The following is a 17,741-nucleotide window of genomic DNA, read 5'->3' on the forward strand; positions in this document are numbered from 1 at the left end:
GGCATAAAAAGAAATCAAAATTGGTCTAAAGACGTATTTCAATTTTCATTTTTATGAATGAATTGCGTGGAAAAGCACCAATCAGAATAAGGTAAACGAAAACAGAAAGTCACAGGACGAAAAGTCACAGGACAGAAAGTCACAAATTTGATAGGACAAAAAGTCACAAAACATTTGTTTATAATCATGATAATTGTTTGAATATATAAGAGAAAAGTCTTGAATCATTTCTTTTTATTACATATATTCATTTCACGGTTTAGGAAATGGTTAATACGCCTTGATAAATGAGAATTTATCAAATTTTAATCATGCAAAGGATATATTTCTTGGTACCATGAAGCCATTTAAGTACCAAGCCACTTTGACAAGATGTTTTCTTAACAATTATTTGATCATTATTGATTTCTTTTAAAAAAAAAAATTTGTTTACAAAATCAGTCAGGGGTACTACTTAAACAAGTGATTTCAGAATCACTTCTTCAAGTGATTTTGGCTGTGAAATATTAAAAATTTTCACAAAAATAGACACAGACTTTTTAAAACCACTGAAACAAGTAATTTGAGAAGTTAAAATGTAATCACTTCAACAAGTGCTTATAACATTTTCTTGATATTTTTCCCACAAGCTTGCCTTTTTTATTGGTAAAAAGACAATAATTCCTTTGAAAAAACAACTATGTACATCATGTACATGCAGAAATTGTCTTTTGCTTGATTAGCCTGTCAGTTTTTACAGTTTATTTAAAATATGCAAAAACTGGAATAATTTGTAGATCAGGACATAACCTTGAAGTAGATCATTATAACTCTAAAGAAAACCAATCAGGTTATCTAATATTGTTGACCTTTGTCTGATAGTAAGAGTAGTTAATGAATATTTGATTATAGAAAAATTCCTAAGGGTACTTTTAAAAGCTTTAGCGCACTAACTTACTGTCCAAGCACACTGGTGAAATTGATATACAAAAGAAAGGGATAATTTAAGTTCTATGTGGGATTATATAAAAGTTTGTCAAAATAAGGAAAATCACTGAAATTAGCATTTGAAGATCAAAGGAAACATCAAAATCACTTAAATAGGTGATAACTGAATTTATCAAATCACTGAAATAGGTGATAATGAAATCACTTGTTTAAGTAGTACCCCTGACTGAAAATTGCCTTAAATATAATATTCAAGAAAAATAAAAATGTTTTTCAAAAATTAGTTTTTTCTTATTCAAAGAAAAATAATCTCAAATCTGAATTGTGACTCTTTGTCATGTGATTTTTTATCTGTGACTTTTTGTCCTGTGACTTTCTGTCCTACATTCTCGGAATAACAGTTGAACCATAGCTCTGTAAGTCCTTATGATATTTTTTGACAATTTGCGGACCATAGATCGCAGGTCTGTTTGCCCAAAACCATGTTCTCCCCCTGGGTCTGTTCGCATTCTTCCCGTTTGCACTCTTTTCAAAGGGTTATGTTTTGAATATATTTTTAATCATGCTTTATTTAGTGTTATAATTGCTATAAAATAAAGATAATAAGTTTATTACTGTTTAAAAATAAAGTGACATTCTAAAAACATAATCAGGTTTTGTTTTGTGAATTATTTTGAAGAAATAAATAATGAATATTGTCATGATGATCAAAGGGCAAGTCATTCGTCACTAAGACTTGTAATACAAAGGCTGAAGATACCAAACAGCTATTAAACTATCAAACACAATGACATTGCTACGACAACAATGAATTAAAAACAAAAACTGGCTACAGCACACGTTTATTAAGTGCATTACCCATGTTACCATTACGGTCTGGATGGCGTTTACAGAATAGAGAATAGTGGACCGATACTACAAAAAAATGGGCCAAAAAAAGAATAGAGAAAAATAGGCCAAAAATAAAAGTACAGAATAATGGGGTACTAAAATATAAAGAATACAGAAATGAAGGACCCAACATCCAGACCCTCTACCATGTTTGGCATTGTTGTATATCATACTTGTCCAAACACACACGAGATCAAAGGTGCCAAACTGTTAAAAAGAATTATCTTTCATGTTTTCTATTTAAAATCTTCATTGCTTCCTTTTTACCAAGTCAGGAATATGACAGTTGTTATCCATTCGTTTGATGTGTTTGAACTTTTGATTTTGCCATTTGATTGGGGACTTTCCTTTTTTAATTTTCTTTTCCCCGGAGTTCAGTATTTTTGTGATTTTACTTTTTCCTAACAAGCTACATGTAACTACTTGTATTTTACTTTATACACCAAAGCTAGTTATAACAGTAATCATGATTTTCAAACACATAACAATAATACCAAATTAGCTTTATAATTACAAATTAATAGTAATCATAAATAATTAATATTTAATAATTAATCATGTAATTACACAAACAAATTTTCATTTAAAAACTTCACAAATCTTTATTCGTGAAAATATAAATATTTTTATACTACAAAACAAATGTACTAATGGGATTAGGCTTTTCCTTATAAAATGACATAACACCCGGTCACGATGAGATTGAATGAGACTTGCGAGGATTTGGAGTGAAAGATGTCAACGTCTGTGTAAATTTACGATACGATTGTCAAGTTTTAAGTCCAGTTAATATATTATGTCCCAGATACATCTGAAAATACTTCCAATACACTGCAATAGTTCAACCTGTAATTAAATAAAAATAGAGTGTGAATATGTAGGTTGTGAACGAACCCAGGGGGTGAACTTGTGGAGTACGAACCTGTAGGCTGTGAGCGATCAGACTCGAAAGCCAGACCATAAAATCAGGAATCTGCTTGTATAATAACACTTCAAGTTTTGATCTGCAAATTGTCAAAACATATCAAAAGGACATAAGAGCTACAGGTACAAAAATTGTAAAAAAACAGTATCTTAAGGACCTAAGAGCCACGGTTCCGCAGTTTCAATTGGAAGATAATGAGGATAACATATAATCTGACATTGCCTGATTGGGTAACTTATATATAGACCAGTTCACTCACTCAAATTCAGTTCAGACGATACGCGCTCTTTTCAACGTAAACAAATAAGTTACTTCCCCTGCGCGTTTATTTCCGAAAAGGAAACCGCGACATCACTCGTGGTCGTGCAAATGTTTTATGAAACGTAAATAAACAGACAGATTTCACATTGAAAATAATAATCAAGGAATATCAATATGAAGACGTGGTTGATTTTGGTTATATTTCTCGTTGTCAAACTCATTGAATGCAGAGAAATTACCAAGGAAGAGAATGGTAATGATATGAATAAAAAAGAATTGAAGTGTATCGTATAAATGCTTATGAGACAGCAACCCAATGACCAAAAAACATTTATGAGGGATATCTGATACATGTGCCGTCTGTACAGGGTCTATACTTTATCTAGTCCAAATAATTATGACATCTTGCAAGGCTATTTTATTTTTTTTCTGTGACGCCTTCCTAGTCCAAATAATTATGACGTCTTGAAAGGCTATTTTATTTTTTTTCAGTGACACCTTCCTACGACGTCGTAGGAAGTCGTCACAGAAAAAAAAAAATAGCCTTGCAAGACATCATAATTATTAGGACTATACTTTATCTAGCTGCGGAACCGTAGCTCTTAGGTCCTTATGTTAATTTTTTGACTATAGATCTATGGTCCGCAAATAGTCAAAAAATAACATAAGGACCTAAGAGCTACGGTTCTGCAGCTATACTTTATCATCAGTGCTCCAGCTAGAAATCAAAAGGGGCAGGGTGCAGTGGAGGGCAGGGCACTTTTTTATGAAAGGAAAAGGCACTGCTCATTTCTTTTGTCGTAACGTTTCTGTGTGTATCACGAGTTTACATTCTTTTTTTTACTGTATATGTCATACGTCACATCACTATAAACCAATAGAGGCAAATAAATCACTATTCTCCCCCCCCCCTTTTTCCAAAAAAAAACAACATAACTAAACATCTCATAGTTTAGCATACATGTGACAGAGTTGTCTTATTTCAAAATTTTCAGCTAGAGTTTGGCCCTCAAAACTTTTTTTCATTGTTTGTGTTATGGAATTGTTTAGTAAAGCTTCATCAAGTTGATGTCATGATAGTTTATCTTCTCACTACCCATTTATGTAGGATTGCAGCTTAACATCACTATAAATTTCTTAAATGACAATGTATAGAACATGGATTGCTAAAAGTATGATTATCAAAAATAAATTGCAATATATTTTTTTTGGTATGTTCAAAGACAGTTAATATCCTTAAGGTAACATTCTTATATAATTTTGTATTCAATTGGTAATTTATCCCTATTTTTAATACTAGATAATATTTTAGGAGCACAAATTTGTGATAAGCTAAAACAGGGGAAGTAACTCCAAAATTAATTTCTAACACGTTTACTGTTTGCTTGTCGCTCACAAGTTGAGATGGACGGCGTTTCTGTGAAGGCATAGTTGTATTTTGATGACTTAAAATCTATTCTAAAGTCATGAAAGTCTTCATTTATACACTCTTCTTGGAGATCGAAAATGCCGACCCAAGCTAAAAACACTCGCTGACATATTCATCAAATTTATGACAAAAAGGTACATTGTCTTAATTAAATTACCTAGTAATTAACACCTTTGAAGTCTTATCCACTGTAATTGATTGTAATGACATGATTAACCTGGGGGCAATCACCTGGTGTCATATATGTAATTTAACTTTGTGATAAGAAATCGATGAAACAAAAGGCAATTTTACCAAAACGGCACAAGGGTTTTTGGGGAAAAGGCGTCAGGGCAGAAGGGCGCAGGTGAAGGCACCCAGGGCGCGGCTGAGGGCACCCAGGGCGCGGCACCCTTCTATTTTGGGCTAACGAGACCACTGATCATGATATATCATACAAACTTGAGCCAGTTGAGGACAAGATATTAACAAATGTAGATAAGATGGTAAACTGACAGAAAGTCACAGGGCAAAAAGTCACAGGACAGAAAGTCACAAATTTGATACTAATCATGTCTAAGGATATGACAAAAAGTCACAAATAATTTGTTTACAATTATTTGAATATATAAAAGAAAGATTTTGCAATATTATCTTTTTATACGATCGCTAAAAATTTTGCAGTCGTATATTGGTATCATGTCGGGTGCGTCTAAACACTGCTAAGGAGTCCTTAGTGCACTAAGGACTTATAATATGCCACTAAGGACTAGATGGGGTGCTGTTACATGTAATTTCTTTTCATATTATGGTAGAGATTGATATTTAATGCATAAATTTCAAATTTTGTAGAAAAAAATAATCACAAATAAATGAGTAATTTAACATTGTTTAGGCAAGTGCCATTTTTAAAGGCAGTGCTTTAATGCCTTTCTAGTTGCCGGGTTAATCCTTCCTTCCGCGATATCCAACTTATCTACGTGGGGGGTCATTAGGCTCTAAGTAGATCCGGAAATGTTGAATTCTCTCCTCTTCTTATTGCGATATAAAAAGTTTTTTGTTTCATTTCATTTTCATTGGGAAATAGAGAAACGATCATTGTGTTTTGTTAGTTTTAAAAACTTTTGATATATTAGTATTTTGCATTATAAGCAGTCAACCGATTGACAAACTAGAATTATTTGAATTCCGTATGGAAAGAGCTCGGGTTAATTTCGAGTGTTATCTGCAATCTAGATGTTTATAAATCATTTCAGTCGTTGATATAATAATTAAAGGTCGACTGAACATGAATTATATTATACAATTTAAAGCGAATTTCTGTTTATGCACGAGAACCCGTCTAACGTTATTGTAATTTCGCAGTTATATAAAGTAGCAAATTATCGTTCCTGAATAGGTGGCGCCGTGGTAGCGGATCCTGTTCCTCTACTTCCGGTTTCGGGTAACACGAATCACCAAATAACACCGTTATTAGCCAAATAACACTTGTAATCACCGAATAACACTTGAAATTTTAATATTAGCACATATTGGTGACATTTAAACATTGATAATTAAATAATATTGTATTATAAGTGTATTTTATAACTTAAAAATTATTTATAGAAAGCAGGTAAGTTCATAAAGATCGCATTAAATATTAGTGTGTACATCCAACATGGCGACCAAGGAAAACACAATGGGAAGAATAAAAGAATGATTTTTTTGATTAAATTTAAATTAAATATGTGAAAATTCTTAATTACGTTTCATTCAATATTGAGTAAATCGTTAAGAAAACTAATTGGTGATTGGAGTAATTGCATGGCTTTGATGTACTTGTTAACTTTTCGAAACCTTACTGAAAAACAATTATTGGACAATACTCTGTATATACAGTACATTATTTAATATTTTATTTTCATAGTTCTTCCCTTTGTATGCATATGCAATCATTCTTTTATTCTTCCCATTGTGTTTTCCTTGGTCGCAATGTTGGATGTACACACTAATATTTAATGCGATCTTTATGAACTTACCTGCTTTCTATAAATAATTTTTAAGTTATAAAATACACTTATAATACAATATTGTTTAATAATCAATGATTAAATGTCACCAATATGTGCTAATATTAAAATTTCAAGTGTTATTCGGTGTTTACAAGTGTTATTTGGCTAATAACGGTGTTATTCGGTGATTCGAGGTACCGTCCGGTTTCTGCACTGTGAAACTATTTCAGTTATATTTTTAATTAACGATGCCAAGTACTTGTGTACCTTGATGTCATTTAAGAGGAGGACATGCATTTCCAAATGACTTAAAAAGAAGGAAAAGTTGGATCAACGCCATGGCCCATACGCAGATTGGACGAGAACACGATGATATCGTGGAGTCCATCTCAATCAGCTGTTGTTTGCAAGGCACGTTTTACTGAAAAAGACTACGTGCAGGAAACTATTCATGGTAAAACTCTATTTTCTTTGTGAAATATATAGTTATATATGTAATCGCCATGCGAATAAACCAAAGTCTGTTTACAACCGCAATTATCGTTTTAGAATAAAAGGGGGTGGGTAATTCAAGACGTCATACTTTTTTGGATTACGATTCAATGTGATCTGTTTGAGATTTTTTGGTGATTGCTACAATTATAATGATTTCTTACAAGAGGTATATCATACTGAGAATTATTTTAGCAGTAATTATGCTAATGTAGTAATGACAGGAATGCATAAGCTATGCCTCATAGACTTTCTTGAAAAATATCAATGACAATGTTAACAGGAACAAAACAATGACATGCTCTCATCTATATTATAGTTATTTAGGTACAAACAATGTATGTTTGTTGCATAAGTCTCTCATTGTTTGTCCTTTGGATTTACATAACATACATTGAATCAGGCAAACATAGTTTTATCCAGATTGTAATGAATAAATCTTGTTAATATTTCGCCAGGTAGTAAAAAGTATACATTGCTAATGGAAGTTCATTTAATTATCAAAAAACTAATGTTTTATAACCTTTTTCAGGGCGCAAACCCACCATACAGAGACTTAAGTCTACTGCCATTCCCAGCCTATTTTCCTGGACCAAGCAAGAGACTGAATAGTCCGCAAAAAGAAAAATCAGGGCAGTTTCCTGTGAAAACAAAAGAAGTAAACTTGATGAATATTGTAGTAGAAATCTAGAGGAAAGTTTTGATTGTAAAGTTGGTTTTCCTGAAGAAGTCATTCATACTGCAGAAAGGATTTATGACTGTCCACCACCAACTGCCGAGCTAATGTTGAGCTTCACAGATGGAATTACGCAAACACCATCAATGCCTATGTTTTCAGCAGAGAATTTTGAAATGAAGACACGTGACACAGCCATGCATTTTTATACCGGTTTAGAGTTGTATACTAAATTTTTATTTGTTTTGACCACACTTGGTCCAGCAGCACATTGTTTGAGATACATATATTTTCAAATTGATAGGGTGTCATTTGAAAATCAGTTTTTTTATGACTTTGATGAAATTGAGGCATCATACAACCAACTTTGAACTGCCTAGATTCTAGATTGAATCTAGTGTTAAGAACATTGTGTATACATGTATTGTTTTTATGTCTAAACAGTGGTGTGAGGCTAACACTTGGCCATCTAGTGGTTTAGTCAGGTATTTTTCACCATCCAACTTCAAATTAAAGTTTCCTACGACTTGGATTATTATTGACAGCACAGAATATCCCGTGATAAAACCTAAAGCTCCTAGAGCTCAGGCAACCTTTTCATCAAATAAAAACAGAAACACTGAAAATTCTTGAATGTTCGACACCTGGTGGTTTAGTCAACTATGTCTCTATGTCACATACAGCGAATTATTGGACTTGGCAAAACATACAAAATTCTAATAAATCCTATGAATGGAACTGAAACAAAACTTCCATCTGAAATAACATTTAGTTGTTTTATGTTGTGTAATTTTAGAACTTGTATTGTGCCAAAGGATGCATAAATAAAAGTGACGCAATGAATTTTGTTCTGATATATATATATTTACAATTACATGCACATGTAAATTGTAATGCATATAAAAATAAGGAGATGTGGTATGATTTTCAGTGAGTTTATCAAACTAAAGTGCATAAGAAATGGGTTTAAGCAGTTACAGGTGTTACTGTCACCGTACAATCTCCAACAATGAGAAAAACTCGTACCCTGTAAAAAATTTCAGAGATCTTACAACTAAGTTTTGTTGTCTCACCTTGACTTTGGTGAATTGTTTATATCTGTTGATGTAAATATAAAAAAGAAGATGTGGTATGATTGCCAATGAGACAACTCTCCACACATGCACAAGAGACCAAATGACACAGAAATTAACAGCTATAGGTCACAGTACGGCCTTCAACAATGAGCAAAGCCCATACCGCACAGTCAGCTATAAAAGGCCGCGAAATGACAATGTAAAACAATTCAAACAAGAAAACTAACGGCCTATTTTATGTAAAAAAAATGAACAAATATGCAACACATAAACAAACGACAACCACTGAATTACACTTTTACAGGCTCCTGACTTGGGACAGGCACATACATGTACATACAGAAAGTGGCGGGCTTAAACATGTTAGCGGGATCCCAACCCTCCCCCTAACCTGGGACAGTCGTGTAACAGTACAATATAAGAAAGAACTATAAAAATCAGTTGAAAGAGGCTAAACTCATCAGATGGATAAATACAAATACAAGTGGACATGGTCGGGTAGTTGTACATCCAAACAACAAAAAGACACTAAGTACAGATCTGAGAGTACTTGCAGTTACTGACAGCTAGTTCAAAGCCACTAACAACTGATAAAAAAATCTTGCATCTAAGACTAAATTATCAATCCGTAAGCTCCCTTTAGAATTTTATAAATTTTAGATTTTACATTTCTGAGTTATGGGGTTTTATTCATTAAAAAAGGGGGGATTTTCCAGTTTTTGGACAACAACTCAAAAATGCTTTAAGCAGTTCACATGAAACTTTGGTGAATTATTTATAGCTATTGATGTAATCTCCCTATTGATTTTCATAAATTTCAAATATGACATTGAGAAGAAATTGAACTTTATTTGTTTATAGTCTGGCAACAGATTTATTAAGTATTGCGCAACAGCACAGTGTATTGCACAACAGCAAGAAATCTTTAATTGAATATAAATTCAATTCATATAACCGATTTCAAGTTCATTGACTACATTTATTCAGAGACTATAATATGTCAAATATTTAATTACAATCCAAATTCAGACCTGTATCAAGCTTGAATATTGTGTCCATTTTTGCCCCAGCTGTTCAGGGTTGGACCTCTGCGGGTGTATCCAGCTGCGCTCAGCGAATCAGTTTATTTCTTAATTAAGAACTCCTTTTTTCATTCATAAATTACTTTATGCTTGGAAATATAATTTTGCTTGGAGTTGAAAGAGTTGACATGTTGCAATGTACATTTACTCTACATAGTTCTATGGTACCAAATCAAAAGTTTATATAAAAGAAAGAAGTCAAAGATTTCCCATCATAGTTTAGTTACATACATTTTTTTTGTACCTGAGGTCGTTGAATATAGATCATTATATAAATAAGGAGATGTGTTATGATTGCCAATGAAAAAACTAAGGATTTTCTTATCCAAGGAATAGATTACCTTAGCCGTATTTGGCACAACTTTTTGGAATTTTGGGTCCTCAATGCTCTCCAACTTTGTACTTGTTTGGCTTTGTTACTATTTTGATCTGAACGTCACTGATGAGTCTTATGTAGACGAAACACACGTCTGGCGTATTAAATTATAATCCTGGTACCTTTGATAACTAATTTGACTATAAACATAGATAAAAAAGGTACAAACTGGACATAATGCACTAGTTCATAAAGAAGTGAGAACAATCGCCTTCATATAGTGCTCAGAATATGACATTCATAAAACTTGTTCAATATCATTAGAGAACTCTAAATCTTAAATACTGAAAGCCACCTCTGATAAGTACACTGTACTATGCAAGATAATGATATAACTGGACTTAAAATACACACAACCTGTAATTAACTGCCTTTACAGCACTTTCGTGCTTTGATTTCTTTGATATTGCCGAAAATCAATGAACCGTTAGACACGTGTCAAATTACATAACTGATTACACTGTTATCTTTGGAACAAGTATTTTACAGTTTTATGGCTAAAAAATTGCCAAAAGTTAGATACCAATAAATGAATTATTTTTCAGTTTCAGATTATTTCAATGATCAATTTTGATTTAATTTCGCACTGAATAAGTTGTTTAAATTTTATTCATTTTTTTTTCAGAATCAAGGATTTGTATATTTCTTGTAAACTTATTTAATAAATAATAATCACGTAAACAGACATATTTAAAACTTGAACTGTTTGCACAGTGTTTATTTCTTTTGCGTTTGCTATGGTTCATTTTCAAAATTTATAATATATTAAATAACACGTTTGAGCAATATATTTCAGGACAAAAACAAATTCTATATGAAAAGAAACTTTTACTTCATGCAACCAAACTTATATAATACATGAACCATTTGGGCGGAAGATGTGGTATGATTGGCGATGAGATAACTCTGCACAAGAGACAAAATGCCACAGAAATTTATTGATTATAAGTCACCGAACGGCCATCAAACAATGAGCAAAGCACATACCACATAGTCATTATTTCATAAATTGTTTCGTACAATATCTTAAACAGAGAATTGGGTTAATAAAATACAACCGGATTTCCATCTGACATACTTGTTCTTAAAAAAAATGTCTTTTTTTTCCATATTTTACACGGGATAGATTTAGGTATAAAGTATTCACATTACCGGTATCTTGTATTCCAAAAATTGTTATTTTCGTATCATATGGTAAAAGCATATTTTCTAAGCAATTTGTACAAAGCATAATCTTTTTTTTTTACAAAATTATATCTTTAGCTCTAAATTAACACATACGGGTTTTTTTTTTTACTAAATAATGTGCTAAAAACTGTGGAACATTTTAAAAAACATTTGTCTCCTTTATATATTTTAAAATGAAACATCATTTGACTAAAGCATGTTAAGTTCGATATATGCTTTTTTAAAATTCTTTTACTTTAAGATAAAACAAATGTCGAACAATGACGAAAAAAATAAGTACCGTATGAAGCCATTGTAAACAGCTATATATAGATTAGACCGTTGGTTTTCCCGTTTGAATAATTTTACACTAGTAATTTTTGGGGCCCTTTATAGCTTGCTGTTCGGTGTGAGCCAAGGCTCCGTGTTGAAGGCCGTACCTTGACCTATAATGGTTTACTTTTACAAATTGTTACTTGTGATTATTTTTCTATAAAATTTGAAATGTATGCATTAAATATCAATATCTACCATAATATGAAAAGAAATTACATGCAACAGCACCCCATCTAGTCCTTAGTGGCATATTTTAAGTCCTTAGTGCACTAAGGACTCCTAAGCAGTGTTTAGACGCACCGTATCATGTCGTCGTCAGCATCGTCCGAAGACATTTGGTTTCCGGACAATAACTTTAGTAAATGTAAATAGAAATCTATGAAATTTAAACACAAGGTTTATAACCACAAAAGGAAAGTTGGGATTGATTTTTGGAGTTATAGTCCTAACAGTTTAGGAATTAGGGGCCAAAAAGGGGCTCAAATAAGCATTTTATTAGTTTCCAGACAATAACTTGTGGAACCGTGTATGGATCTCTGAAATTATACCACAAGTTTCCATACCACAAAGGGATGGTTAGGATTGACTTTGGGGGGTTATGGCTCAAACCATTTAGGAATTAGGGGCAAAAAAGGGGGAAAAACAAGGGTTTCCTGGTTAATGGACAATTAAAAAAAAGAACAATGTTATGTTTTGAATACCTCCCATACACTGCTTTTAAATTATGTATAAAGAAATGTTGTATTGTCTTGAGGTGATTAGCTGTCAATTTATTTTTAGAAGTTACTATTTAAAAATGGTGATTAAGGAATATTAATTTTACCCATGATTATGTATGTCATTTCCTATTTTAAGACTTTTATGATGTATTTAAATGGGTAATTATGGTTGCAAACTCCATTGGAAATTTGAATTGAGATTATGACCATATCTTGAGGGAAAGAATTTTTTTTGGAAAAGGGTGGGGGGGAGGTTAAAAAGAAATTGGGGGGCGGGGGGGGGGGGGGGCGGACAATTTTTTCTCAAATCAGATTTCAGAAATTAAAAAGAAAATTTCTTCAAATATTTTTTTTTTGCAAAAAAAAAGGGGGGGGGGGGGGGTCAATTCGCAACAGCACAGTGTATTGCACAACAGCAAGAAATCTTCAATTGAATGTAAATTCAAATCATATAACCAATTTCAAGTTCTTTGACTACAGTTATTCTGTGTCAGAAACCTATTATGTGTCAAATATTTAATTACAATCTGAATTCAGACCGGTATCAAGCGGGAATATTGTGTCCATTTTTGCCCCAACTGTTCAGGGTTGGACTTCTGGGGTCGTATATATCCAGCTGCGCTCGGCGAAGCTATTTATTATTACATAAATTCATTTCACAGTTAGGAAATTGTTCATTAGCCTTGATAAATACAAATTTAGTAAATTTTAATCATGCAAAGGATATATTTCTTGGCACCATGAAGCCATTGAAGTACCAAGCCACATTGACATTTTGTTTTCTTAACAATCATTTGATAATTATTGACATGTAATAATTATGTATTAAATAAATTTAATTACAAAGTTGCTTTATATATAATAGTTCAAGAAAAAAGCAAAAATGTTTTTTTAAAATAAGTGTTTTCTTATTCAAAGAAAAATAATCTCAAAACTGAATTGTGACTTTTTGTCCTGTGACTTTTTGTCTGTGACTTTTTGTCCTACATTCAGATAAGATACAGTGTCGGCTACTTTCTCTACATTGTTGCGTAACTTGGAAAGTGAATTAAGCTCCTTGTAGAGGAGGAAGATAAAGACTATGTAACAGGTGTCCGTCCGATTATTTTACTCAATTAGCCCAAAAAGAAAAAATGTGTGTTTCCACTTGCCCTGACTGACCCTTACATTTATTTTAGGGGATTTTGACAAAAACATTTCTTCCCCAAAAAAATTGGGTTGTTTCAGATTATACATTTTGAGTTTTATTTTTAAAAAATCATGGCAGCCTCCATCTATGCACTTCTCTTCCCGACCACCAAAAGCAGATCATGTACTTGTTGGATCCTCTTGGAAGTTGCACTGTGTTGGATTATTGTGTGTTTAACAGTTTTATGAAATATGGTTTAAAGGGCAAAGTTGGAGATTTGTACACATTTATCCTCGTCTCATGGGTTTTCGTGCTATTTAGAATGCATTGTGACATCACAATTTCCATTGAAAAAGCATGCCTAGTACGAATTCATAAGACGTACGAAAACATATGATCTGACCATAAGACTGGTATATAACACTTATTTTAACAACCAAATTTAGTTCCTGTACTAAGTATCTTGACTGTGTGTTGTTCTTGTTTGTCTTTGTTTGTATGTCTGTTGTATGTAAACCAATACCAATCTGTGTTGTCAGAATAGAAACTGATTGATAATTAACATGTCTAAAAATGGTCTGAGATTGATGTGGTCTATTGTCATATGTTAGCATTTGAAGTCATTGTTAATAGCATTACAATTTTATGTTCTAGAGCTCGGCAGTCCCCCAGGTGATGCTCCCATTGAAAAAAAAGCTGGAGGAGATCCAAGGCAAAATACTGTAGACCAAGCAATAACTGAAAAGCAACAAAACCTTCAAGTTATACAACCTTCCTCAGACATCAGGAATGTAGGTACTAATCAGACCTTGTCAGAGCAGCATGGAGCACAGCAACAACTAAATCAGCTCCAGACAAAAGTGATCCCAGTACAGCAACAAGATACTCAGTCACAAAAACAACAAGATATTCCTAAGCAACAGGATACTCAGTTTCAACAACAAGCTAAATCTCAGCAGACAAGTCACTCACAAGGAGCTAGCCAGCATCAACATTTGTTAGATCAAAAGCCAGTAAATCAGTCTCAACAACAAACAAAATCTCTAATAGAAGTGATCCCAGCTCAACAAGAAGTTGCCCAGTCTCAACAGGTGATCCCTTTACAAAAACAGGCAACTCTTTCACAACAGCAGGTAAATGCTGAACAAAATCAGGCAACACCTTCACAAAAACAGGCAGCTCTTTTACAACAACAGGCAACTCCTTCACAACAACAGGCAACTCCATCACAAAAACAGTCTGCTCCTTCACAAAAACAGGCAACACCTTCACAACAGGCAACTCCTTTACAACAACAGGCAACACCTTCACAACAACAGGCAATTCCTTTACAACAACAGGCAACACCTTCACAACAACTGGCAACTCAATCTCTTCCGCATGAAAGCCAGTTTCAGCAGCAGGTAGCTCCAGCAACAAATCAATCTCAACAAGTATTTCTTTCCCAGCAGGAGGGGTCACAGCAGACACGTCAGTCTCAACAAGTTGCAGCCAAATTACACCAATTAATTGACAATACACAAAATACATCAATATTGACACAGGTAGATGTTAACCTAAAACAAGAAGTTGTACAACCAGTGAATCAGGAAGTTAAACAAGAAGTTGTACAACCAGTGAATCAGGAAATTAAACAAGAAGTTGTACAACCAGTGAATCAGGAAATTAAACAAGAAGTTGTACAACCAGTGAATCAGGAAGTTAAACAAGAAGTTGTACAACCAGTGAATCAGGAAATTAAACAAGAAGTTGTACAACCAGTAAATCAGGAAATTAAACAAGAAGTAAAAGCTTTGTATCCTGAACCTTCACAGAATTTTGTTCAAGAAATAAAACAAAATGAAAATAATATTGAACAAAAAGAAACAAAACAGCAGTCAATTCCAGTCATAACACCAAAACAGGATACCAGTATAACACCAATACAACTGGAATCTAGACCACAAGAATCTAATTATAGAACAACACTACAGCAGATATTGATTAGACCAGAATTTAGCTACAAAACTACAGTACAACCAACATTTAGTACAACAGGTAATATGTACAGTAAGACAACAGGTAAAAACTAGAAGTAAACTATAATACTATAAATATAAAGCTAGTTTCTTGAGTTTTAATTATGAATTTAGATATATGGACTTTTTTGTCTTTTTGAATGCCAGTATGACATGTATGAGCTGCTGCATTCACTCTTGGTGGCAGTGATGGTAATTGTATCAATTAGGTTTTGTCCTCTAAAGTTTAAATAGTGTCACAAATATTTAATTGCTACATTGGGTTTTGTCAGTTAATGTCAATAATAAAAAAATATAACCCTGGTAAGTAGAACCAAAGTATTTCTAGTGAAACGCATAAGAAATGGTAATATAAATCAAAATTGTCTGATTTATAGTGTAATTTAGGAAGTCATTACATAATGGATATTGTCCATGTTTTCTGAAATACAATTAAGTTTAATCTTTAACAATTATTCATAATCATGGTAAAAATTTTGATCAAAATTTGAAATTCAAAATGAAAATGATGCCCTCAATTCATTCAGTCCATCTACACAATCTTTGTCTTTTTTCTAATAGGTGATACAATGGATAATGGTGATGATTATTTAGTTGACTGGGATAAAGATCAAGATTTGGATGCAACTAATGACCAAAAAACTGATGTTGATAGTTTGGTTGATGAAGATAAAGATGTTTGGGATGATTCAGATCAAGATCCATGGGACAAAAATATAGATCTTAATGTAGATAACAATGAAGAAGAGCTAGAAAGTAATTATAATATTAACTGAAATCTTAATGTAGATAATAATGAAGAAGAGCTAGAAAGTAATTAAAATATTAACTGACAATTGCTGCAGTAGTAGAATTACATGTAGTTTCCTTACCCTTGGTTCAGTAAATGGTTGATTGATAGTCATTTGACCTGGATGTTTAGGAGCAAAAATGTCAATATAAAAATAAGGAGATGTGGTATGATTGCCAATGAGACAACTATCCACCAAATTTCAAATAAAGTGGATGTTAGCAATTATAGGCAATTGTACGTCCTTCGACAATGAGAAAAACCCATACTGTATACTCAGCTATAAAAGGAAGCATGTACAGTAGGTTCAGGATGAAAACAAATTAAACAACATATCCAACACAAAGCCCACAGATGGAGAAACTTGGTCCAATTTCTACACTCTGCTATTCAGGCTGGAGTATTTAAGAGTAAATATGGAGAGTGAAAACATAAGGCTGTTACTACATTAAGATCAGAGGTAATGTTTAAAGGGAATGTGGAAAGTGAAATTTTTATAGGCTTTATACTGATCTGCCATTTCTGCCATGCTTCTTTATTTAACACTGAATCTGTCAATATTGAATTTTATAATATAGTATAAATGTAGTCATCTTCATACAAAATATGTGAAACTCAAATTGACATAATAGATATTTAACTTACAGTCTAAGCAAACATTTGTATATTATTCAAATTTGAAAACATTATTTAAACCACTGGAACCTAATAATTTTTTTTTAATTAATCTTGCAGATGAAAACAACAATTTTATTGAGGATACTAAAAAATTCCCTGATGGTCAGGATAATGGTTATTTTGATGAAGATGATTTTAACAGTGTTGCTGATAAAACAGGAGATTTCTGGGATGGTAATATTTCTAATATAGTAACAACAACTTTTAAGACAAATCTTTATTTTTCATACCTTTTTTGCAAAATAGACATCTTACATCTGTCACCTTTTATATCGTAAGCATATAAGCACTGCATGAAATTAAAGTAAATCAGCAAAAATATGAATTAGAACTATAAGGTTTTATTTTAGTTTGAAGTGAAATTTGATATACTCCATTAGTTGTTAGATGGTGAAGTGATACATATAAGATGATGACTAACTATCCACAACCAATCCAACAAACACTATCTAAACATTCTGTAAAACATTTGTTTATATTTTTATCTTCTTTCAGAACCAATGTTTAACAAGCATCCTTTGATAAAAGACAAGTTTGTAACAAAGAATTATAGAAGTCCAGTAGCAGACGAGACTAAATTAATGGGATTCTATAGCTGGGTTCTCTTTGTGACACTTTTGTTTCTTATAATGTTTGTCCTGTTCACACAACATAGACCAAGGGTAAGTCTATAATTAGTAGTCACATGATTAGTGACATTATAATGTGTGTCCTGTTTACAAAACATAGACCAAGGGTAAGTCTATAATTAGAAGTCACATGATTTGTGACATTATAATGTTTGTCCTGTTTACAC

The 17,741-nt window shown here is 32.6% G+C and overlaps 1 protein-coding gene across 3 annotated transcripts in view; it reads left to right on the forward strand.

The window, feature by feature from the left end:
• The first annotated feature begins 3,104 nt into the window (after positions 1 to 3,104).
• Positions 3,105 to 17,741, forward strand: part of LOC127708785 (myb-like protein O) — a 74,121-nt gene continuing 59,484 nt past the window's right edge. For all 3 annotated transcript variants that reach the window (XR_007985384.1, XR_007985383.1, XM_052213903.1), the window contains exons 1-5: positions 3,105 to 3,257; positions 14,114 to 15,496; positions 16,039 to 16,233; positions 17,003 to 17,119; positions 17,441 to 17,607. Coding sequence is in view for 1 of the 3 variants with exons in the window: in XM_052213903.1 (XP_052069863.1) it covers positions 3,179 to 3,257; positions 14,114 to 15,496; positions 16,039 to 16,233; positions 17,003 to 17,119; positions 17,441 to 17,607 (1,941 nt within the window). In the remaining 2 variants the exon portion in view is untranslated. The remainder of the gene's footprint in view (positions 3,258 to 14,113; positions 15,497 to 16,038; positions 16,234 to 17,002; positions 17,120 to 17,440; positions 17,608 to 17,741) is intronic.

Source organism: Mytilus californianus, unplaced genomic scaffold, assembly GCF_021869535.1.
Source record: "Mytilus californianus isolate M0D057914Y unplaced genomic scaffold, xbMytCali1.0.p SCAF_7, whole genome shotgun sequence".
In the NCBI taxonomy this organism is placed as follows: domain Eukaryota; kingdom Metazoa; phylum Mollusca; class Bivalvia; order Mytilida; family Mytilidae; genus Mytilus; species Mytilus californianus.